The following is a 25550-nucleotide window of genomic DNA, read 5'->3' as shown; positions in this document are numbered from 1 at the left end:
AGGACTTTAAATTACACACAGCTTTTGAACATTTCAAAAATGGTTTACTGGTGATGTAATGCTAACACTAGATACGCTAATGTTATTTAATATGTAATTCCCTGGAGTAGTGGAGACAATAGTGCAGTACATAAAGAACAGCCTCTTTACAAGACTCAACATAAAAAACACACAGCTTTTTGCAGCTTTTGTCGGTTGTAGCCCACAAATAACCACGTTAGTTTACTGCTCCAAAAGCTTATGTTATTTGAAAAGGAATTACCTGGAGTACTGATGGAAATGTTGCAGTGAAATGAATAACAGCCTCCCCCTCTCTTTCCCTCTTTACAAGATTTCATTTTTCACATAATTTTCAGTTTTTGGAACAACTTAAGGATCATTTCAAAAGAGACATCCACAATTTTGACAACCAAGTAGGGCTTTTTTTCTTTTTACTTTTTTATGTTTACATTTTTTGTTTTTTTATTGATTTATTCTCCTCAGATTTATCATTTTTTTTCAGAGAACTCTCCCATTATCTCTCCGGGAAAACAATTGTTTTAATGCAAATATTGTCTTTCCTTTGAAAGACATATTAATCTTTTCACATGACCATCAATGATTATCTTTAAACAATGCCTCATGTGATATTTCCTGTCTCCACAGCATGTAACTGTGACCCGGCGGGCTCTCTGCAGGGCGGACAGTGTGACTCGCACACAGATGTGGCCGCTGGGCTGATCTCGGGTCAGTGTCGCTGCAAAGCAAACGTCGAGGGCGAGCGCTGCGACCACTGCAGGCAGGGACACCACGGCCTGGGGGAGGGGCCCAACGGCTGCCTGCGTGAGTCTAAGTGGACATCAAATTTAGATTGAGTCATTTTTGGTCATTCTATTGCACAGGAAAACCAAAGTAAAAATGCTGCTTCATACTGTTAGTTGTTGATAGACTGTAGTCAGACTGACTCTGTGGCTTCATTGTGTCTTTGTGTGTTTTGACAGCTTGTTCCTGCAGCCCGCTGGGCACCTTGCCCGGAGGAAACCCCTGCGACTCAGAGACAGGAAGGTGCTCCTGCAAACGCTTCGTTGATGGACACAACTGCGATCAGTGTCTGGTGCGCAAACACAACTGTCAGCTATTTTACTTTCATACATATGTGTAGTGTATATGTGTAAGAACAAATGTCTGTTTTCCCTTTAGCCGCAGCACTGGGGTCTGTCCAATGACATGGACGGCTGCAGAGCATGTGACTGTGACCAGGGCGGGGCTGTCAATAATAGGTATGTCTCAAGACCACTTTGAATTATTCTACAATAAATGTTTTGCTTAGATGGCACCATGCAACACATTTTAGGATAGAAGGATGTTGAATTTTATCACGGATCTAATAGAACAATTCCCATTTTCAGGATAATCATGAATATCCTCATAGTAGAAAAATACAGGAATTATCATGTACATATGTTTTTGTATTCATCCTTCTATGTATATGGAGGAAGTTCTGATTTATGATTACCATATTAAGATTGTAATTGTTATCCTGCTGTTTTTGGCCTGTTATTCATGGCAGCTATGAAGAAATAACAGATGTATAGAATGCCGTAATGGACCAATTAGCAGTGAATATTCCACAAACCGTGCAACAAAAAAATAGCTTTTAACAAAATTGAAGGTAATAGGATTTCAGTATCTTTTGAAATCAATTCAGGATTTGTATTCATCTTTAATGGTTACCGAGACAATATTGTAAATTGCAATTATCTTCGCCAGGATAATCACGACATAACATTTTTTCATAAATAGATAAATACTTTATTACTTCTTTACTATTCTATGTCTTTACTTTATTATTGCCAAGCGACAGTGTTGGTGGTAATCATTCGGTACAGCATGGCAGCTCGGTTCTAAATGTCAATACAACAGATGCACAAAGACAAACATATCTCTACTTTTATGTACACATAAAAAGCAGCAAAATAAAAAAATAATACTGAAAAACATAATAAGTGTCCTATCTCCCCCCCACAGCTGTGATCCTCACTCGGGGCAGTGTGTGTGCAGGGAGCACATGTTCGGCCGGCGCTGCGATCAGGTGGAGTCGGGCTTCTACTTCATCGCTCTGGATCACTACACCTACGAGGCGGAGGACGCCAAGCACGGCCCTGTGAGTGTGTTCATTATGTACAACACCATATTTTAGCATGAATGTATGTAAACTAACATCCGTGTTGTGGTGTCACAGGGTGTGACGGTGGTACCGAGGCCGTACCCTCTGGACCGCAGTCCCACCTGGACCGGTATGGGCTTTGTTAATGTTCCAGAAGGAGCTTACCTGGAGTTCAACATCAACAACGTCCCAGAGTCCATGGACTATGACATCCTTATTCGCTATGAGCCGCAGGTAACACACACACACACACACACACACACACACACACACACACACACACACACACACACACACACACACACACACACACACACACACACACACACACACACACATAGGTAGATTGTTTGCTATCATGTGTTTTTAACTTAAGCTTCACTATGTTGGTTTTATGTTGGGCTCCTAATTTTTTTTATGGGAAATTATCCTGACAAAACATTCTTTACCGCCCTTTTCAGAGATAATTTTCTTATATTTTCTAAAAGGCATTTGCCAGTTTTGGACTTTAAAACTACAAATTATAACAAACATATATTTCACCTGGAGAAAATTCACAGAAGAAAATCATTTTTTTTTCAATTGTTGTTAAGTCATAGGAGAGAAACAATGTAAATCAGACCTAACATGGATCCCCATATTTTTGGTTCTCAATTATGTCTCAGGCTTCCATAATAACCCTACATACACAGAATATTTGTGGTTCTAATTTAAGCCAGGTAATGGTTGTTATCTTGTTGTAGACTTTAAAAGGACACCTGTGTCTGTATGTTTGAAGCTGCCAGAGCAGTGGGAGCAGGGTATAATCCGAGTGCAGCGTCCCGTCTTCAACCCTCCGAACTATGACGCTCACTGCAGTAACTCCATCCAGAGTGGAGACGAGCAGACCATCTCTCTACCACCTGGATCAAGGTAACAAACATTACTCTTATTCTGGGTTTCTTGGTAGCAACACCTTCACCACACACACTGACTCTCCGCTGTGTTTCAGGCACGTGCTGCTGGTGAGGCCGGTGTGCTTCGAGAGAGGACTGAACTACACCATCCGCCTCACGCTGCCTCTCTACTCGTCAGTCGCTGACATCCAGAGCCCGTACACACTCATCGACTCCGTACGTTTAGTTTCATACAATACATACTTAAAGGATTCCTTTTTATATAACTTGCTCACCCTGTCTTACCTTAGAGAAAACGTTGCTTTTATGCCTCAGCACCAATGTTTTAGGGTTGTCTTAAACCATTTATCATGGTTCCCATCCCCCCTCTCTTTGAAGCTGGTGTTGATTCCCCGGGTCCGAGAGATGGATATGTTCGTTGGGGTTGACGGTGATGGAGCGTGGGATACGTTCCAGCGCTACCGGTGTCTGGAGGGCAGCCAGAGCGTGGTGAAGAGCCCGCTGACCGACATCTGCAACGACTACATCTTCAGCGTCTCTGCCCTGCTGCACAAAGGAGCCATGGGTACGTGGTTTAATGTGTGTGTCTATAATGTGTGTTTGTACAAAAGCAGTAAATAGCAGGAAAATAATATGAAATGTAATCTAATTAAAACAGGCTACATATAAAACAACAGTCTCATGAATTCCCACTTTCCTCTCCCTTGTCTTATCTCCCAGCATGCCAGTGTGACCCTCAGGGTTCCCTCAGCGCTGTGTGTGAGCCCAGTGGTGGCCAGTGTCGTTGTCGACACAACGTGGTTGGTAGGAACTGCGACCACTGCGCCCCGGCAACGTTTCAGTTCAGCCCCGCCGGCTGCAAACGTAAGTGACAGGCATGGGTATACATTTCAATGTTTATTAGACGGACAATACAAGATAATTAAAAATAAATCTCCCCTCAGCTTGTGATTGTGACCCTCGGGGTTCGATCACTGCATTCTGCCACGAGGCCACGGGCCAGTGCGAGTGTGTCCCCGGGGCCACGGGGCGCCAGTGCTCCCACTGCCTGCCGGGCTTCTGGGGCTTCCCCCAGTGCAGACCCTGCCACTGTAACGGCCACAGCGAGTTCTGCCACCCTCAGACCGGAGAGTGCCAGGGCTGCAGAGACTTCACCAGCGGACACCACTGTGAGAGGTACAGCCATGGGACCCAATAATGAAGTCATACATTTTACACTGGAAGCTTAAAGTATGAAGACAAAGGACATTTGGGAACCATCTGGCGAAATGAGCATTCACTTTCTTTTTGCTTCACCTTTACCTGTACTTTCAGGTGTCTGGAGGGTTACCATGGAGACCCAGAGCTGGGTTCAGGGGGTCACTGTCGAGCCTGCATGTGTCCCGATGGTCCTCGCAGCGGACGCCAGTTTTCTGACAGCTGTTACCTTCTGGCTCATACTAACCAACTGGTGTGTGTGTGCAGCCCTGGCTACAAAGGTATATAAACACACACACACACACACACACACACACACACACACACACACACACACACACACACACACACACACACACACACACACACACACATTATTAATAACTAATACCAGTTTTGTTTTTATGTAAGCTGTTTGAAGTGCTCAAAGCCTCACATATCAACTTGTCTTCACATGTAACAAACCTAAACAACACTTGAGCTGCCCTCTAATTATTCCACTCGACTTAAAAAAGGAGCCACTTCACTTCCTGTTTCCTGTCCTCCGCCAGGTGCCAGGTGTGATGAGTGTTCTCCGGGTTATTTCGGGAACCCTCTGGTTCCCGGTGGCCGCTGCCTGCCCTGCCAGTGTAACAGCAACATCGACATGCACGACCCGGCTTCCTGCGATGCTCGCACCGGGGCCTGTCTGAAGTGCCGGCACCACAGCGAGGGCTACAGCTGCCAGCACTGTAAACTGGGTTACTACGGCAACGCTGCCTCCCAGAGCTGCAGGAGTGAGTACTGCTTTTACTGTGACAACAACACTAGCTTACTGTATGTACGGGTATGTCAAAGAGTTTTATTGTCATATGTAAAAGGCAAAGTGTTGCCAATGAAAATCTTAAATACCATGTCCTCCAACAATGCCACATCCCATATACTGAAAAGAACAAACACAAAGCTAAAAAGTGCAAATGACATGCATAAAATATACATGTGCGAAGTTAAGCATGTGTCAATCTAATCGAAGGTACCGAATGAAACCCATGAAAAATAAATGTCTTGTCCTTTTAAATGTTAAAAGATAACAAACAATGCTTATTTCCCATTTAAAGAAACAAAGGACAGACGAACACTCGCTAAAATCAGTATCAGTAGCACTTAATAATAATAATAATGATAGATTACATTCTTATCTTACAGTGGACATGGGGGCCTTTTAAATTCAATGAATACTCACTCAACCACAACAAATTTAACCCGTGCACATGATTATAACATTTCAAAATCCAACACTGGGTCCCCCTCTCTCCTCTCTGTGCAGAGTGCATGTGTTTCTCTGTAGGGACCTCACCCCGGTCCTGCTCCTCCCCCGGCGAGTGTCAGTGCGATCAGGTCAGCGGTCACTGCGCCTGCAAGCCCAACGTGGTCGGGCAGAACTGCGACCGCTGCGCCGCCGATACCTGGGACATCGCCAGCGGGACGGGGTGCAAACGCTGCGACTGCGACCCCGAACACTCCTCCGGATCCTCCTGCAATGAGGTGAGTCACACACTGCCATGGAAACACCAACATCTGTTTGCAGCTGCTCTAATCTCCTCTCCCATGTTATGATGTATATCACAATCTGATGATTTCATTATCTTGGCGGAAAATAGGGTTTCCTTCCAGTTGCTACATAGTTTTCCCTACACAATGTGAAAACTGGTTAGAATGTTTTCCCAACAATTCCCATTGAGGGTAAAGCTGCAGGGCGGCTGAAAGTAAGACTGTGACTAACCCATCTAATCACTGAGACTGTGTTTGTGTAATTCTTTGATATATGGACTCCAGCTGTTTGGGTACTGCCTCCCTCTGCGGCTCCCCTTTACTCAAACTCACAAATCTGTATGTGTATACACAGAAAGATACCCTCAAAGAACAGAATACTGTGCACACAATCACACACAAACATTTGTGTTTATTGGCTGCTCTCCATCAGAGGAAGGAAGTCTCAGAATCCACTGAGGAATAACTGAGGACACATTTCTGTTAGAAGAGCAAGTTGGATGAAACTACAAACCTCCATTGTTTCTGCATGTCAAAGAAAGACTTAAAACAAACTGCATTAGTTCATAAGTTCAATAAAAATAAACACAAACATATTTTTTACAACTTATTGTCTGATGATATTTTGTATTTTTGTGTTTTTGTTCCCGCAGGTCACAGGACAGTGCTCGTGTAAACCAGGTTTTGGTGGCAATACGTGTCGGGAGTGCAGAGAGCTCTTCTGGGGGGATCCAGAGGACGAATGTCACGGTAGGTCACACACTTTTATGACCACACGTTAAAAAATATATAGAGCGGCTCCACCATGGGACCTTATTAGGGAACAAATATGTTCTGTAGTCGACAGCGAGAGATAAATCACTTGATCCCTTTTGAATTGTGCCTTGAATTACATACATGTCAATTTAATAGATCATTTCACCAAAGTTGTAGATTGTCGTGGAACCATTTTAGTTTCTGGCACAATAAACGCCCCCAACACTAGCATGCTTAAATATGTTCAGTGCTCAAATGTAACTTTTTGATTTGTTTTATTCAGCAACTCCTGGTTTTTATTTCTGCCAGAAAGCCATATTACTCAGTCATGTGATCCCCAATCGAAACACACCGTTTCCATAGCGACAAAGACATGTATTATGTCTTGTACCCAACTTTGTAGTCTTTTGTCTTTCTAATCATGTATGCTAACTGTCTTAAACCTTAATAGTTTTACTAAAAACGTCAACTTTCCAAAAACTTGTTTTAAATGTTATATTTAGTTACCCATTCTGTTTATGTTCCTAAGTAATGCTCTGCTAGGCCTGGACGGCAGCCACATTCACTTCCTGCTTTTAAAAAAAATACTCCTCTCGTCCTTAGCATGTGAAACACATTAACAGTTTAACTGAGGTCAAGTTAAGACTTGACAAGCCAAGAACAAGCAATAAAACAACTCTGCAGTTTGTAGTTTTGAGTCATACTACGTTCACCATATAAGGGTGTGAGCACTGTCAAACAGCCTTAAATCTCATCATCGCTGTTTCATTTCAAATCCAAAGTACTGGAGCCAAAACAATGGGAAAAATAACTGTCCCAAAATATCCTGACTGAACCGTACTCTTCTGTTTATATTGCCTTCTACATTACACATTGTTTTTCTTCCTGCAAGTACTTTTCATCACATATCTTTCTCCTGAGTCACCGTTTTGGTGGGCTTATTGTTTTTCCATGTTCTGCTCTTATTTTGTGTGTTTTCCTCAGAGTGTGTGCGCTGCTCATTATGTACGAGGAAACCTAGTTTTGTTGTGGTTGACAAAAGCACACATTTAAACAATTACAGCAGATCTAAGTGATGGCTAATACATTTTTAGAGGAGCATTGTCTAGACCTTTCTTGATGAGTTTTCTATGTACAGCAGGGAATAAGCAGGCTAATAATGGACTCTTATCCATAAACATGTTTTATTGTCTGCTGAACAAACTGCTGGAGAGTCTATCTAGCGCCTCACGGTAGCTGGCTCACCCTCGGAGAAAGAGAGAGGGAGTGGGAAAGAGAAAGAGGAGAGGGAGGGGATCTGGGAATGACCTCTTGTTCTCCTGCTCACGAGAACCAGATGTTTTCCAGAACTCCCAGGCAACCCATTTTCGTCATGCACCAACACCCTGAATTCCCGCTGTATTCCCTGTAGTCTCTGAAGCTGTTACACCAGCTGGACCTCGCTGCCCATCTGCAACCATGATACACTCATGTGCCAAATCATGGGAAGTCTCTCTGGCCACCTCGCTGAGAAATGTGTGGGAGTAATGTGAAGTTATGTGAGGAAGTGTTGATAAAAAAGTATGATGCAGCCACAGCTGGGAGGATGTTTCTTAGTCTGGATTTAGATGTCAGGGGTTCAAATGTTTGTCAGTGTGGGGTGATCTAAGGCGACTGTTAAAGCAGTGGTGGAACAAGTACCAAGGTCCTTTACTTAAATACTAGAGTCTTCAAATACAACACGACAAGTAAAAGTTCAGAATTCAAATATTACTTAAAGTATCAAACATAAAAGTACTTTTCTTCTCACAGTATTATAAAATATTATCCGATCACTAACAAATACATGTAAGGCATTTTAACGTTAACGTTTTTCAATGTGGAGCCAATTTTAGATACTTTGGAAAATACTGGGTTGTTCAGTAGCTAGTAACTATGAGTGTTCAATACGTATAGTAGTAAAGAAAGTATGATTTTGAATGCTGAAATGTAGTGAAGTAGAAATACTACTTGAGTAAATGTACTTTGTGACATTCCATCCCTGGTTACAAGTATGTGGCCTTTGTTTGATATGTAATGTTTTAACCCTAAATGGGCTTTTAACAGCAGGATTAATATTTCCTTTTGACACAAACAAAACTTCCACCCCAACCCTCACCTTCTGCTCCATAAATCATGACAATAATGCAGCAACACTGCTGTTGGGAACCTTCAAACGCTGCATTCCTGCTTTCTGGATTTTCTCTTCTCCCTCCTTTTATTTTCTGAGGAGGGAGGGCAGCCCTCAATAGTCGGGGGGTCAGTACGACCTTCAAGGTCACGTTCATGTCTGAGTTTATTTACTGGAGCGGGTGGAGGTTGAATAAGCTAGGTTTTCAAATAGCTCATTCCCCTGGAGAGACTTCAAAAACATGAGAACCATAACGTGTCTCATATAACAGTTAATGGTCCTCTAATGTCCTTCAGGCCTAACATTAGCTTTGAAATCATATCATGCAAATATATTGATATTTACTGAGATGGGTCATTTTTGATGCTAAGAAAAATCTACAAATAAATAAATGAATACATTTAATGATTTAAAAACATTTCCCACCAGAATTTATTTAGTGAAAAGGAAGGAAAACGTCATTTTACACCTTTACTTAAATAAACCTACAAATTAAATATATAATAATTTATTTTGGGTTAGGGGTTAGGGTTTATGTAAATATAAATACAAATACAATTAAGAGAACATTACATTCTTGCCGAAACATCAAATTCTAAATAAACAAAATAACATTTGTAACTTCTGAAAGGAGGAGTAGGAAGAAGTCAACACTATTTAAAACTTACCCCCTTTTTTATATTTAATCAATAATCTTGATGATTAATTTTAACATTGCAGCTTGATGCCTACATCAGCTCGATTAAAAATAAAAAAAATAACATGAAATAGTATTAAAATGACAATTTTACAGTATTTTGTGGGTCTTTTTAAAGCCATCTGGGTGAGGGGGGGGCTACTTAAACTCTTAAACTCTCTTCGTCTATTCCAGGATGTATTCAGTGTTCCCTGACTCTCCCCTCTGTGTGTTTGCAGCTTGTAACTGCGACCCTCGGGGGATCTCCAGTGATCAGTGCCACCGTGCGACAGGTCAGTGCACCTGTGTGGAGGGGGTCTCCGGCCCCCGCTGTGATCAGTGCGCTCGGGGCTACCAGGGGGAGTTTCCCACCTGCGCACCCTGCCACCAGTGCTTTGCCATCTGGGACAAGGTGGTGGGCGAACTGACCAATCAGACGCAGCGTCTGGAGGCCCAGGTGACAGAGATGAAGGACAGTGGCGTGACGGCACAGTACAAGGACGTGATCAAGAAACTGAACAGAAACGTCTGGGCTGTGAGAGAAATCCTGGAAACCAATCCTGCAGGGCTGAAGCTGGGGGAGATCGAGGATCTGATGCACCGGATTACGTACGTACAAAAACACACGGAGAGGGCTGGTCTATATGAATAAGCAAAAAGGGTCACAATATAATTAATGAAATACCTGGATATTGTGATTATATTGTAGGGTCGTCCCTTGATGCATTTAAAACAATTATTTCACAATGCAAATGTTACCAGTAATGGTGTAATGACAACTACATGTACTGCAGTCTAGTCTTAAAGGTCACCTATAATGCAAAATTCACTTTTTCATGTCTTTCATACATGTGTCCCTTCTGTGTAAAGAGATTCTGAAAGTTTCAGGAAAATAAATCCGTTCTCTTTCTGTCCTGATCCATTTATAAAAAAACCTGTCTGAAAATGAACTGATCAGATTGTGGCCACTTTATGATGTCATAACGATGTTTTGGCTGCAGTAACCATTAGCCAATCACCAACCAAGGTCACCCACCTTATCACCTGAATCCCCTCCTAGAGCACCATAGTGTTCTTTTTAACCAAATATCTCTCAGAGGGGCGTGGGGAGGGGCTCCTTATTTTCATCTAAACTTAGTAACAGACAGAAAATCAGCACTTTTTAAACAGGGCTGAAACAGAGGGGATTATGGGATGCTGCAATGATCTGTTTGGTGTTTGGAGCCAAACACTTCAGAGACATGTTTTGTATATATCTGAGATCATTTATTGATGAAAAACAGTATAATAGGGGCCTATAATACGAGAACAGGTCGAACAATTTGGTCAATTTCAGACTCACAACGTCGATATTATAAGTCCTAAAATTTACAAAGAGATGTAGAAGGCGTCTTTTTGTTTGAGTTCATCGGTGTGTTGTTGTTTCTTCAGCGGTGTCATGTCCTACCTGAACGGAGAGCTGAACACAACGGAGGACGAGTTGATCCTGCTCCACAGAGACGCCAACGCCACCCACACAAAGCTGGACGCACTGACTGAGGAGGCCAACCAGATGGAGCAGAGCATCCAGGAGCTGAGGCAGCAGGTGTACAACGCCAAGAACGCCAACATCCAGGGTGAGGAACCAGTGGAAGAAACAGGAGACAGGGAAACCAGTGTCAGCTCATTGCTTTACATTCATATTGTTATACATGTTCTCACAGAAAAATCGTATTTATGTTTTCAAAACATTTCTATATGATCCTAACATCTTATAGACGTTTGAAATGATATATAACAGATTGTAGAGCCTTACTATTGGTATGCATGGTTGTCAGCGTTTTGGTTTATTTTGACAGCAATGTCATCATAGGGTTCCTAACTTGCCCAGGAAGGGAAATAAACACACAAATGGAAAATACACTACTGTCTAATATGATATAATGATTGACTTGTGATGGAAATTGGAACAACATGGACGTAAACTTCAACTTTACTGGTTGGCAGAGAACAACAACTGCTAGGCGCTTACTCCTAATTGACCAGATCTTTGCTGAAAACCGCCAATAATTGACTAGAATGTGAAGAAACTTAACCGAGTTTCACACACTGTGCTCAAGCTCACATTCCTGCTTAAATAAATTATCCAAATCCATAGCTAAAATGGAATTGCAGTCCCATGATGACCAAGACTGACAGAAACCCTTTGATGGGGGCGTGTGTGTGTTTTCAGGTGCCATGGACACCATTACATCTGCACACATGAAGTCTATACAGGCGGAGCTCCAGGCCAACAGCTCCACCAGCGATCCCGGCAACACGCTGGACCAGTCGGCCATAATGCGAAATAACACTGAGAACATCCTCGTCGCGTCTCAGAAAGGGTTTGACCGCGCACACAAAAGAAACTCACAGAAGCTCGACAAAATGACCGACGAGCTACATAAACTCGACCTTTCTGAACTGAGCGAGAAGGTGAGAAAGACTCCTGAAAATCTGTATTATTATTATTAAATGCCCAGGGACTGCAGATTAACATTATACAAATATTTAAAAAGCCAAGAGAATACAAAATTAAAAAAGCTAAAATACAATAAGACTTAATGACAAAAAGATAAAATATGAACCGTGTGTGATATGAATAGATATTTGATTTAATAAAAGACAATCTTGAATTAAAGGTCCCCTATAATATTATTTTTCAACAATATATTATAGTTCTAAGTTATATACAAAACATGTCTCTGAAGCGTTTGGCTGAAATACCAAACAGATTTGCAGCATCCCATAATCCCCTCTGTTTCAGCCCTGTTTCAAAAGTGCTGATTCGCTGTCTGTATCTTTAAATGCGAATGAGCTGCTGCTGGCCACGCCCCTCTGAGGAGTGATTGGTTTAAAAAAACACAATGGTGCTCTAGGAGGAGATTCAGGTGATAAGAGGGGCGGGTGTTACCTTGGTTGGTGATTGGCTAATGGTTGCACCACCCAAAAAAAAGTTATGACATCATAAAGTGGCCAAAATCTGATCAGCTGATTTTCAGACAGGTTTTTATATAGATGGATCAGGACAGAAAGAGAGGTAATCTTTTTACTTAGAGGGGACACATGTTGATGTAGAAAATACATGAAAAAGTGGATTTTGAACAATAGGTGGCCTTTAATAGAAGTGAGAGTTTTCTGGTAGTTTGTTGCAGATATATAAAACCTAATATCTAAACGCTCCCACATCAAACCCCTCAAATTATTTATTTACATCTTATGTTGATCATTTCCGTTTTGTATTCTCTCTCTGCAGATTTGTGGTGGGGCAGCTGATGTTGAAGGATGCTCCAGCTCCCCCTGTGGTGGTCTTGGTTGTGTTGGGGGGGACGGAGCGCCTCAGTGCGGCGAAGGATGCAAAGGCCTCCGCTCGACATCCCACTCTGCTCTAAAATCCTCTGAAGATTTGGACGAGAAGCTCCTGGAGGCGATGCAGGAGGTGGACAAGCTCTCCAGGATGGTGAGTGCACGCGGCCATTTTGAATCTAGAATAACTTGAGGTGGAGACGAGTCATTCATTTTGTTTTTGACCAGGTATGGGAAGCCAACAACCGCGCTAAGGACGCAAAGGTGAACGCTCTGGAAGTGCTGGGGAAGTCAAACCGGAGCAAAGAGCGGGTGGAGCAGAGCAACGAGCAGCTGCGCACCCTCATCAAAGAGATACGAGACCTGCTCACCAGTGAGTGCGCACACACACACACACACACACACACACACACACACACACACACACACACACACACACACACACACACACACACACACTGCTTAGTATCTTTAAATGCAAAATCATGTATGTTTGAGATATTTTGAGCTTGAACTATTACAGTCACACATTTTTTGTTACAGTGATTTATTAATTAAGACATTTTTGAATATGGATGTAGCTGCCTATTGCAATATATGTTTTAACAAAAGACAACTTAAATGCTAATGTCAATAAATCCCATTTTATTGAGGAATGGACCTTAATGTTAAGGATACAATTTGATGTGAACACTAGGAAAACATTGACTACGTATTTGTGCATAATTGCATTGTACCAAGTGTGTTAAACCTTTCATGATAACTCATATTTTGAATCTTGAAATATGAAACATTTCCTCAAAATGTAAATATAGCAAAATGGGAGTTTGGTAAAAAATATATATATTTTAGGAGTTGTCAAATATTGTTCAGTTTTTTTATCCATTCATCACTTTACAGTTGTTCATGCGTTGGTCATTTGCATATCATTTTCTTACTGATCACCTGTGTTTCGTTCATGATTTTGCAGATGAGAAGGCAGATGTGGCGGTGATCGAGGCGGTGTCCAACGAGGTGTTGGCTCTGGAGATGCCGGCGTCAACGGGAAAGCTGAAGGAGCTGACGGAAGAGATCAGGGAGAAGGTGAGCTCTCTGAGTAACGTGGAGACCATCCTGTGGCAGAGCGCTAGAGACATCCAGGTTGCAGAGGAGCTGCTCAAACAGGCCCAGGCTGCCAGGTAAGATTAAAACATCTTCAAAACAAATATAAATATATGTTGTGTCAGACATTGTCTATATAGAAGATTCTAAAAGTATTAATGTGTCAACAGTGAGGAGGCTTCTCAAATGAAGGGGACAACGGACATAGTGAAGGCGGCGCTGGATGAGACTGAGCGTGCTCAGAACATCGCCATGGACGCCATCCAGCTCGCCCAGAACAACACAAAGGGAACCCTGGAACTGCTGGTCTCCGTGAGTTTGACATCTCTGACCTCTGTCACTAAGCTACTGTTGTAGGGAGGATACAAATGACTATCCGCAGTGTTTGATAATGTGTGTGTGTGTGTGTGTGTGTGTGTGTGTGTGTGTGTGTGTGTGTGTGTGTGTGTGTGTGTGTGTGTGTCAGGTGGAGTCGGAGACGGCCATGTCGGAGCTGAAGCTCAGTAACACCACGGGGCGCCTGCTGCAGATGGAGAGGGAGGTCGGCCTCCTGAGGCAGAACAACCTGGAGGTGACCCGCCTGGCAGAGGGCGCCGACCGGACCACCGAGCAGGCCCAGCTGAACGCAGAGGAGGCCCAGCAGGTCAGAAGCGCACACACACACACACACACACACACACATACACACACACACACACACACCTATAGTTGGAAATGCGTATGGATAACCTATACTATATTAATCCATTTCACATGGTTATAGTTGGTTGTGCAGAAAACTTGCACCATTGTATTACTTTCTCTATTTTATTGCAATACTTTGTTTCTCTTCATGTCTTAGTTATACTGTATGTTGCATTGTTGGAGGAGCTTGGGACTAAAGATTTCTTTGTTACACTGGAACTATTGCGTAGAGAATATAGAACCATTTATAAGATACAACAATCCCTGTTTTTAAAAATATGAATGCACATGTTTGATAGATACATTCTATTCATACCTAGTAAACCCAAAGATATGAAACATTATGTAGACCAAAGAACATGAACTACAATCTAATAACAAATTCTGATTTGAAATTGAAGCATACCTATACTTGGAAATGCGTATGGATAACCTATACTATATTTAATTTCTTTTATAACATACTATTATACTTTATTATAACTTTTATTTATTTTTTATATATGCACAATAGTTACAGTGTAATAAAGAAATCTTTAGTCCCAAGCTCCTCCAACAATGCAACATACAGTATAACTAGGACATGAATAGAAACAAAGTGTTGCAATAAAATAGTAACACTGATACAATGGTGCAAGTTTTATGCACAACCGACTATAACCATGTGACATGGATTTAGATAAGACAGGATGTACAATTTAAATGAACAAAGTAAAACATGTTCTGTTCTCCCATCAATGCTTCTTTGTGCGTATGCAGGAGTTCGACGTGGAGGTGAAGGATAAAATGGTGGAGGTGCAGGACCTGGTGGAGGACAAAGGGGAGACGGTGCTGCAGGCCAAGAGGAGAGCAGACACGTTACAGAGGGAGGCCAAACAGCTGCTGGATCAGAGCAGCATGCAGCTGAAGAGACTGGAGGGTGAGCCATTTACAGATGTTTTGACCTTTTTCAGTATTTCTCATTTAGATTCTTTGAAACTTCATGATTTTTGAATAAACTACTCTGTTGTTATTTTTGACAATTTGACATACTACAATCTTTTTTCAGCATACCATACATTTTTTTCTTTGATATTTTCGACATACTATACCATGTCTTAAAAAGTGTTTATGTGACCACTCTCCAACAACAACAAGCCACAAACTGCTCCCCACATTGACGTCACTATGTTTCCAGAGGTGGAGAGTTCCTACGAGTCCAACCAGCGGATCCTGGAGGAGAAAGCTGCAGAGGTGGTGGAGCTGGAGAGAAGGGTTCGGCAGGTCCTGGAGGAGATCAGCTACAAAGTCACGCTGTACAGCACCTGCAATTAACTCCTCCACCTGCAGCAACCTCTCGTCCTCATGAGCACTGCTGGGATTTATTGGTGCCAAATGTTTTTAAAGCATTCCCAAGTACTGCTCTCAAAGTATTTTACAGCTATTAGGAGCAAACACTGTCATATAATTGACTGCTCAACACTCCAGTGTACCAGTATATTGTCCAGCTGTACCGAAAAGGATTTGAAAAGCTGCCAAAGACCATCGAAGTATTTAAGTATCGAGTCCAAAAGAAAACCACTAAAAGCCAATGTGACCTCAGCGCTCGAAACCAAGAATGTGTAGAGAATATAGAACCATTTAGCTTCATGAGATATCACAATCCCTGTTTTTAAATATATGAATGCACATGTTTGATAGATACATTTTATACAAACTTAATAAGCCCAAAGATATGAAACATTATGTAGACCAAAGAACATTTGTGAATGGTTTTGCGACTACAAACTACTAATAAATTCTGATTTGAAAATGAAGTTAACGAAGCATTCCAGTTGGTCTTTTATTTTTGGTTTATTGTGGATTGTCCACTTTAGAAAATCACTTTTTTTCCATGTATAATTTTCTATTCACGAGGGTTTGATCAGTGACACCTGAGTTAATCAATATTTTTGATCTTACTATAAAACACCCCATAATTGTTTCGCTCTTTTTAATCTGTTTAGGTTCTTATTTGTGATTTCAAAGCACATGTCGATGGCCCCAAGAAGTGTGCTTACAAGATCTCTGTTCAATGTATTGACTGTATGAGGCTGAACAACACTGCCCCCTAAAGGCAAAGAACAGGAACTGCAGAGATGGTCAAATCCAATAATCAAAGTTTGAAGCTTTGAAGCTTTCCACGGGTATTTCACTTAGGGAGCATAATTAAAATACCTTTCTTTCCCCAATAACTCCTTGCTCGCTTGAAAAATAGTATGTCGAAGTATCATGACAATTACATTAAGTACTTTAAAGGGTCTTAAACTCAAGACCAAAACTTTTAGAGACTAGAGAAATTACCTGTTAAACTTAAACAAACAATATTTACAATAACAGAGAAACATTTTATTTGCATTATTTGGCATTCAGAAGAACAGTTTTTCCTAAAATAAAGCATCTTCTGTGAAGTTAATTCCATATAACAAAAGATTAGTCCTAAAACACAGGCTCAACTCATACAGTACTGGCAACAGAGAACACTTACACTTCTGTAGTCAAACTAACACCTGTGCTGTATGTTAAAGAAAATATTGTAATTACTTAACAGTGTGATCTTATGGCTCTGTTATCATGTAGCACAGCAATAGCAGCAGCAATATTCATGTGGGTTTTTAGGTTTATCATATTTGCACAATGGTTTTACCTATGCGGTTTAAAGGCCAACGTCGAAATTGATATTTATTGGTTTTACTGCCCAAAGAATGATAATCATTCAATGTATTTTAAGAGTTGAATAGAGTGATGCAGGAGTCCTAAAACCCAGAAATGAGTTAGCATTTCAGATTCCCTCGTCTCAACTGCTTTAGAAGCATGAAATAAGCTCTACACCATAAAGCATGTCGGTAAATAACCACTGGTGAACATATGAAGCGTCTATGCGTCTAAAAAAAACAGCAGTTGCTAACAAGTGGCTACATGAGACGACTGACCTGATGAACGTGATTACGCAAGAAATTAGCCGGCGTTAGCGACAGAGCTAATTTACTGCAATAATCCGAGATCCAATGGAAAAAACCCTATGAGTGTTGTTGAGGGAGCGATGCTAACTTGTGGTTTGTTCTACGAAAATAAGTCATCCCTGCACCACTCTATTGTTGAAAGCAAAATCTGACATCAAAAAATGCACAACAAGGTGAAACGTAGCTTTTTTTGTTCAAATTATCTGATGAATTTTAGCAGCTTAACAAGGCAGGGTGACAAATCCTCCCACAACACGCTGGAATGATCTCTGTTTTTAAACATCTGGTGTAAAAATATACGGAGTTGTGGTTGAGAGGGACCCTCACATCTGAATCTTTAATCAAAACCCCCTCTATACCTTTTACCGACTACAGCTATGACGCTCCAGAACATGAACAACTTCACATAGGGGCTGTAAAAGTGCTTTGGATCTATTTTCCTTTAGCTTTTAGGGGTAAAAACGTGGGGGTCTAGTCCCTGCTGCGGGGGCTGTGTGGAGCCGGGGCCCCCTCCACCGGGGCCGAGCTGGGGACGGAGAGCAGCTGCCCGGCGTGGATGCGCTCGTTGACACGCAGCTCGCAGCCGTCCTGCAGCATGCGCAGGGCGATCCGGGCGATGTTCTTGGAGTCGTCCAGCCCGGAGTGAGGGCGGCCCTCGTACTTCAGACCCAGCTTCTCCAGCATGGTGCTGAGCTTCGTCTGCGTGCGCGGGACCTGAGCCAAGGGGGGGGGGATGAAATTAGCTCAAATGTAAGACTTAAATAGTGTACGCATCTCACATTTTTTATACTACATTCTCACATTTTATTCTTTTTGAAAGCATCTCTAAGGACTAGGGTTGGGTACCGGGAATCCAACATTTTGATTCCAACGGCATCATTTAGACATGTGAATTTCGGTTCCGCTTTTCGATGCCTGAGGAAATGTTTCTCGCCGCTCTCCGTAGCCTACTGTATGACTGCGGCGGGGCGGGAAATGTAGCGTTGTACCTACACTTCCTACAGCGTAACCTGGGACCAGGGCCGGCCCGTCGCACTAGCATTATAGATGTTCGCCTAGGGCGCCAGATCTGTGGAGGCGCTGCGCTGACAGCTCTGGGAGAAAAAAAAAAATGTTTTGACCGTTGGTGCTCATCCTAATTTTCGGCCTTGATGTAACAACATTCATAATTAAGTAAATGTAACACCCTTTTTATCCCGGTTACACTTTTCATTTGCCCTGTACGATGGACGCTGTAAGTGATGAAAATGGGGGATGTTGGCTTATCTGGCAGCCGCAGCTCACAGCCAACGTGCGAGTGAGCGTGGGAGCGAGCGAGGGAGAAAGGGAGGGTGCACCGGTATAAGCGCTGTTGTTATTAGCATCTGGTGCTAGCTGCTCTAACGGAAGAAGATGTTTCTACAATGATGTGGAGGGAGAGTCCTCTCCAGTCAGACTGAGAGGCTGATAACTACAGCTCAGTGAGGTAAGGACTCTGAGTGTTTAGATAGTTCACTTTAGTCTAAGTTATCTCAGTGGGTCTCAAACGTTTTGATCACAATTTATGTTAACACATATTTCCAAGGCATTCCTTTATAATTATTGGGATAAAACAGGTTTGCAATCATTCCAATGTATAGGCCTACTATAGGACAGTAAACCAGACATATCGTTTTAAACTGGAGAGATAAAACAATATAAATAAATAAAATAGTAAAATAAGGTATGAATGAACAACAAAAATAAAATACGTTACATGTATTTGTTATTGGCTATGGTAGGTTATTGGTTATGTTCACATACTTATGTAATTATTAAAATGTAAACCGATCTTTTTCATATGGGTGTTTAGAGTTGTACCCCCTAGATCTAGTCTCTAGTAATTCTGTGTAAGTGCACCAGATTGAAGCATTTTACTTTATAATGTTCAAACATTTCTTCCCGGTATGCCTGAGAAGGCAGATATGCTTGTTTTTCTCAACAAGAACTGTTTTTAAATGGGGGGGGGGGCTCCTTTAAAATTTGGCCTGGTACACTGTTGTAGCTTCAGTGGTTCTCCGGTTACAGTTACATAGCAGTGAATATAAACAGACTAATTAATGTGAATATTACTGCAAACTAACCTGTGTAAAAGTTTCTCGAATAAATGTAATTTTTTTGGTGGAAGAAGCATGTATCATTTTTTTACCCTGCCCCTCAAAGAATCGGAATTGAGAACCGTTAAGAACCGGAATCGAAAAGTAGAATCGGAATCAGAAACGTGGAAATTCAAACGATACCCAACCCTACTAAGGACGCCCTATAACTATATTATGACATGGCATTTTTAATGACATACTATATTACAATTCTGTTTTGTGTTTTTATGATTAACTATGATTTGACGAAAAGCAGTATTTCAGATTCTGAGATACTCTAATGATAAACTATACAATGACATAAATGCTATTTTTAATGACATACAATTACATATTTATTTTGCATTTTATTGACATACAATGACTCTTTCGAGGTTTAAAATGCCTTTTTCACGACTACTCAGTTGTATATAAGAGTACAACTTTGTTTAGGGTCTGCAATAGTGCGGCGAAATAACTAATATTAACATAACATGTAATAACACTATGCAATAAAATACAATATAATATATTTGCGTATATATAAAGTGCAGGGCTGTGTGTGTTTTTTAATGTTCAAATGTACATATGTGTCTGCTGTTGTTGAGGAGAGAGTTGTTAAGACATACCATTTTAAATAACGTATATAAAGTATTTTGTATAATATTGTTGTTGTTCTATGCAATGACTGCATTCTTCTTTTTTTATAAAAGATTCTGACCTTGTAGAAGTTCCCGTATGATTTCCTGATGTTTATCCACTTCTTTGCAAACTGAGGATATCGGATCTTGCTGAGCCGACACTGGATGTTGAGGAACTTGCTCATGTCCCAGGCCCTGAAAAGTAAGTGTGTAAGTAGCGTAAATGGAAGAGGCACAAATTACGTTTCAAATTCTGCAGCGTTACTGAACTCAAACGTACCCGTCGGTCAGGATGGCGTACTTGTACTTTGTCCCGAGCTCCCTCTCCTGAAGCCAGTCGACGACCCGCTGAAGAACGGCAGGAAACACGTCTGCTTCTTCCACCATTTTCTGCTCAACAAAACAACAACTTACACACAAACTCCTGATCACAGTAATGACACTGACTACAAAAGTACCCAACCTACCTGTGTGATTCCTGTTAGCTTCACACAAAAGTCTGAAAGCTGTAGGTTCAACTCTGGCTTCACATATTCCTGAAAGGAGTCCACCTGTAAATAATAATAAAAAACACTATTGTTGGAATTTGGATCATAGCGTTTGTGTTAATGTTGACCATTTGAAATGAATTGGAAATGAAAAATTGGCAGTCAAAAAAAGGTATAGCATAAAGCGTGTACAGTGTGACATTACAAACACCACTTCTACGATTAACAAATCAAGCTCCACTCACGATTTCCAAGGTGTGCGTGTTGATAAGAACCATGGGGAACTCAATGATTTCATGATGGAAATCTGAGGGATTATCCTCTTCACACGTTGCTTCAAAGTCCACCACGCAGATGTAGTCGTAGTAGGTGTCGGTGGGGCTGCTCTCGGTGGAAGACTGCATCAGCTTCTGCTTCTTATAGTGGCTCTTCAACCTCTTCTTCATCACGTCCTTCACCCCTCTGTAGACACAGGGGAAAGGAGGTTTGGTTACAGTTCTGTTGTGACGCTCAGCGGCAGTCAGTACAGGCTGAGTGTATGAACTGAGAATGCTGCATAGAAATCAAATGCATTGATTTCTCTCACTGGTGTGGGGTAAGAAAGATAGTGTGTGTTTTGAAGCGTTGAAGAATCTGGCGAGAGTGTTTTATCTTCAAAGATTCAACAAAGGAAGATCCTTTATAACTGTACCGTTGGACTATATAACTAAGTCAAGTCTTAACTTCTGTTTATACTCTTTACATTAACACACATTTATATTTTTCTAAATGTTCTTTTAATGTTTATTAGCACGAATGTTCACACATACCACATATCATATTTTTGCATATTCCCGCCTAGCAGTTACAATGTGCATATTATTAAAAGGCATTTTTTTATATTTAAGTGTAATATTTCCTCTTGTCTATATTTTGGTCTTTGAAAACACGAAAGGAAACGCCTTGTATGTGAAAGCATTCTTGGCAAAAACAGGATTCTGATTCTACTATCCTAAACTATATTATGTTGGTATATCATACTAACATCAGTATTATGAAATGTCTATATAAATACTGAAAAACACTGGTGTTTGCTAGGGTTGGGAACACTAACATCCTAAATACAAAACGCCTGGGTAATAAAGAATAATAATATTACCCCTTTTAATATGAATTTAAAGTACTTTCTCTATCTGTATGTTTTATATATTTGCGCTGCTGCAAAATGATGTCCCCAATGAGGATAAATAAAGTCTTATCTTATCTTTACTGTTCATCTTTACCTTGTGTCCAGCTGCAGCGCTTCTAACTTTATCCGCAGCTCGTCCTTGGTCATGCGGTTGATGTGTCCGTTAGCCAGAGAGATCTCTTTGTACACCGGGTGGCTGAAGTCGCTGCTGGACTGAGACGGGGACACCTGAGGAGCAGACTCTCCCTCGGGACAGATCCTACTGCAGGGCTCTGTCTGAGGAGGAATATAACAGTGGGTCCAAGAATCAGAACTCAGAGCAAACATATCAAATGACTCTCTCGATGTTTTGATGATGGTGGTACCGGTGTTTCCTTTACTCATCACCAAATTGTGTTTTAAACCAGAAAATAAAGAACAAAAAAAATGTCCGTTTTTGAAAGATTTAGCAGCTGGTTTAAGGAGTCAGATACATACAAAATATTCTCAACATTAACCTTATATATAGATAAAGCCACCCAGCAATATATAAAGGAAAAATAGTCCCTTATTCACCAGCTGCAACAGTAAAGTGATCTAATTTCTCATTGGGGATTAATAAAGTAGTATTCTTTCTTCAATAGATCCTCAAAAAACGAAATCACACCATAAACATTTAATACATTTGTTCACTGATATATTGAATATTGAGTGAGTATTAGGATAAAAAAATTATCAAACCCTCCAATTTCATGAATATAGCAATATCAGTTAAACAATAATGGCAGTTATTGTATTCCAAATGGTGCATCACTGTAATTTAGATTTTGAATGCAATACTTTCTATTTTGCACTGAGCTATTACAAATGTTACTTGTTTTGGTGCAAGATCAAGGACTTTGATACCACTTTTCATTAGATTTATGTATCTTCAATGTAATGTAGTAAACTACAAACGTGTTGTAGTTTCATATAACAATATCTTTATATTACAGTATTTCCACATGAAGCTAATTTTCGCTGCTAGCACCAACCTTTTCATCCTCTTTTGTGTTAGACATCTTCCCGTTGACGTCCTTGGTGTGAATGTTCTCCTTGTGCTCATCCATTTATAGTGGACGTTAATCCAGAAACGAGTATTAAAAAAACAACTTTAGTTAATTTACCAGTATGAAGATAACGTTACCATCTAACAGTATGGCTTCACAGGCTAACACATGCTAACATGATAGCATACATCTCTCTTCTTCTTCGCTGCTCTGCACTTTAAGACTCTACTTACGATACTAATGTGTTGAGTTGTAATTATTAGTTAGGTGAATAATAATTAATAATAACGCGTTTAATTGATCATATTAATATTTCAGCGCCAGTCAAACCACAGCATGAGCAACTTTTTTTTAAGGTGGACAGTTGTGACGACTTCCGGTTTGCGCCAAAACAAACGGAAGCTCACTATCGCCATCTATTGTAGTGGATGAAACAAGAAATGTCTAAACAAATATTTGGCATATTTTATCTTTTTTAAAACATAATATTAATAATATAAATTGAGGTGGACTATTATAATATCAGGTTTATCGATATTAATACTTCAGTGACTACAGGTATTGTTAACTGAATAAATAATACAAGATATAATGCCCAAGATATCGAGATGTATTTAATATAAACTGTTGTAATCCCACTTGTTTTTATTTTTGTTTGTGTACTTATATCTCTGATTCGGTAAGTAAATGCCATTAAAACATCACAAATCAATATCTATAATTAATATTTATATAAAGTTGTAATAGATATTGGCGTGTAATTGGAGACAATGCTCATATATGACAGCTAGATGGCAGTCTATTCCTGACTAGATAATAATATAGTGTACTGTAGTACCAGAGGTGGGAGTGAGGTCCAATAACCCCAGTTACCGCATTTAAATCAGTTAAAAATATTGTGGTTATGAAAAGTTTTGTTTTATTTTCAACATAAACTGCAATGGAGAGTGGGGCGCTGAAATGATAACCCTATAAGCTCTAAAAGGGCTCTAAAGTGATAACAGGACTACAACACAAATATTTTACATCAACATGTTAAGCCTCCTGCCCTGGCTCCCCTTCAACAGGGTCACAGCCTGTCTCATGTCTAAGGTGCTCCCATATGACACTCTCTCTTTGCTTTCCTAACTTTGTGTGCACAAAGAAATATTGCATCAAAGTCATTACAACGGAATAATGTATGTACCAGTGCGCATGATATATGTGTGTGTGTGTGTTGTGTGTGTGTGTGTGTGCGCGCGCGCGTGCGCGCGTGTGTTTGTGTGCAGACAGTGCGACTTTAGATTAAACGAATTTCTTTCATTTGGGAACACCCACATATACATATGGATTTGGCCAGATGTGTGTAAATTACTGTTCATGGTAATTTGAAAACAAATGCCGTTGTCGGACACACACAAACACACCAAACACACCAAACACACACACACACACACACACACACACACACACACACACACACACACACACACACACACACACACACACACACTGAGCAGAGCACAAACACACACACATATCATGCGCCTTAACGACCGGACATCTCCTTCATACAACGAGTAATAGGGGGATTAATCGGGCAGCTCGATGTGTGTAGAGGTGTGTGTGGTTAAAACGTAGCAGCCTGCGGTCGCTCTTTAGCTGTTTTAATGAAAGTAAACACAGTGAAGGCGTTGCGTAAAAGCCAAAGCCCTTTGCGCGCTGATGCTGCACTTCAGAGGCGGAGTTACACGTCCCACTGCCTCCTGGTCCTGTAGCGATTTATAAAATAATGTATGCATTGCCATTTCCCAACATAAACATAAAAGTATGCAATGAAACGTCTCCTGTGTGCTCCACTTCCTACTTGGTAACTTTCTCGTGCGAACGATACAATATCTTTCTTTTTTTTCATTGCCCTTTAGGGGCTCCGTACAATACAAAAACAAATGCAAATATTTAATTTTAAAAAGTAAAGTCCTTTTGAGTCATCTGTCTCAAGTCAAGTCTCAAGTCATGAATACCAAGTCAAAGTCAAGTCAAGTCTTTTATCAATGTTAGTCAAGCAAGTCTCAAGTCCAAAAATATGCGACTCGACTCAAGTCATGTGACTTGAGTCCCCCACCTCTGGTGTATACATACCTTAGTAAAAAGCGCTCAGAACAGGTGTTTTAAACTGAGTCTGGAGCATACAAAATCAGAATAGAAACTTAACATATGTATGATCCACAAAAAAGCTGGAACATAGACTTTCTACTATTCATTGTACACATGTCAGCAATTGATCTGCTTTACCAGTTTTTAGAGATAAGCGATTAAAATCCTGAGCATTTAAGGATCCATGGATTAACATCAGTAAATTCCTCATTATTCATAAGACATGATTTTAAAATGACACTAAACCCATCAAATTCATCAGATTGACCTGCTGATTTCCCTCTTCAGTCCAAAAAGCTGATAAAAGGAGCCTTTAGAAATGTATTCCATCTCCCTGCCTGGTATATGTTCAGACCCTGCACAACTCAAATTAAACTCTTCACTTCCACTTTAAGTATACACCCGACAGCACTCTGTGCTTGTAAACATCCATCATTAAGCAATTATGTTAATGACACTCGAAATCTCAATCGGTCGTTTCCTCTATGTAATCAGGCCTGCACTCAACAGAAGTGGGACATTTTGAGGAAATATTAATTTTCTTCCCAATAAT

The 25550-nt window shown here is 40.8% G+C and overlaps 2 protein-coding genes across 2 annotated transcripts in view; one reads left to right on the top strand and one right to left on the bottom strand.

Annotated features, from left to right (window-relative positions):
- Positions 1 to 16260, top strand: part of LOC104941784 (laminin subunit beta-1) — a 23532-nt gene extending 7272 nt beyond the window's left edge. Inside the window, exons 10-33 of the mRNA XM_010766923.1 lie at positions 646 to 822; positions 981 to 1093; positions 1180 to 1259; positions 2008 to 2143; positions 2222 to 2380; positions 2925 to 3058; positions 3138 to 3258; positions 3421 to 3607; positions 3763 to 3906; positions 3987 to 4218; positions 4357 to 4520; positions 4791 to 5015; positions 5546 to 5763; positions 6423 to 6519; positions 9590 to 9959; positions 10782 to 10966; positions 11563 to 11804; positions 12625 to 12828; positions 12903 to 13047; positions 13645 to 13852; positions 13946 to 14087; positions 14242 to 14418; positions 15219 to 15378; positions 15637 to 16260. Of these exons, the coding sequence (XP_010765225.1) occupies positions 646 to 822; positions 981 to 1093; positions 1180 to 1259; positions 2008 to 2143; positions 2222 to 2380; positions 2925 to 3058; positions 3138 to 3258; positions 3421 to 3607; positions 3763 to 3906; positions 3987 to 4218; positions 4357 to 4520; positions 4791 to 5015; positions 5546 to 5763; positions 6423 to 6519; positions 9590 to 9959; positions 10782 to 10966; positions 11563 to 11804; positions 12625 to 12828; positions 12903 to 13047; positions 13645 to 13852; positions 13946 to 14087; positions 14242 to 14418; positions 15219 to 15378; positions 15637 to 15773 (4157 nt within the window). The 3' untranslated portion in view covers positions 15774 to 16260. The remainder of the gene's footprint in view (positions 1 to 645; positions 823 to 980; positions 1094 to 1179; positions 1260 to 2007; positions 2144 to 2221; positions 2381 to 2924; positions 3059 to 3137; positions 3259 to 3420; positions 3608 to 3762; positions 3907 to 3986; positions 4219 to 4356; positions 4521 to 4790; positions 5016 to 5545; positions 5764 to 6422; positions 6520 to 9589; positions 9960 to 10781; positions 10967 to 11562; positions 11805 to 12624; positions 12829 to 12902; positions 13048 to 13644; positions 13853 to 13945; positions 14088 to 14241; positions 14419 to 15218; positions 15379 to 15636) is intronic.
- A 544-nt stretch (positions 16261 to 16804) lies between these two features.
- eri1 (exoribonuclease 1) lies at positions 16805 to 23229 on the bottom strand. The gene is made up of 7 exons (XM_010766922.1): positions 22847 to 23229; positions 21928 to 22109; positions 20911 to 21127; positions 20645 to 20728; positions 20458 to 20567; positions 20258 to 20372; positions 16805 to 18154 (listed from the first exon to the last, which is right to left on the bottom strand). The coding sequence occupies exons 1-7, from the start codon at positions 22919 to 22921 to the stop codon at positions 17912 to 17914; spliced, it is 1026 nt and encodes a 341-aa protein (XP_010765224.1). The 5' UTR covers positions 22922 to 23229; the 3' UTR covers positions 16805 to 17911.
- Positions 23230 to 25550: the final 2321 nt, after the last annotated feature.

This window comes from Notothenia coriiceps, unplaced genomic scaffold, assembly GCF_000735185.1.
Source record: "Notothenia coriiceps isolate Sejong01 unplaced genomic scaffold, NC01 NC01_scaffold00003880, whole genome shotgun sequence".
Lineage (NCBI taxonomy): Eukaryota > Metazoa > Chordata > Actinopteri > Perciformes > Nototheniidae > Notothenia > Notothenia coriiceps.
The sequence above is the reverse complement of the archived record's forward strand: the minus strand, read 5'-3'. Positions and strand labels throughout refer to the sequence as shown.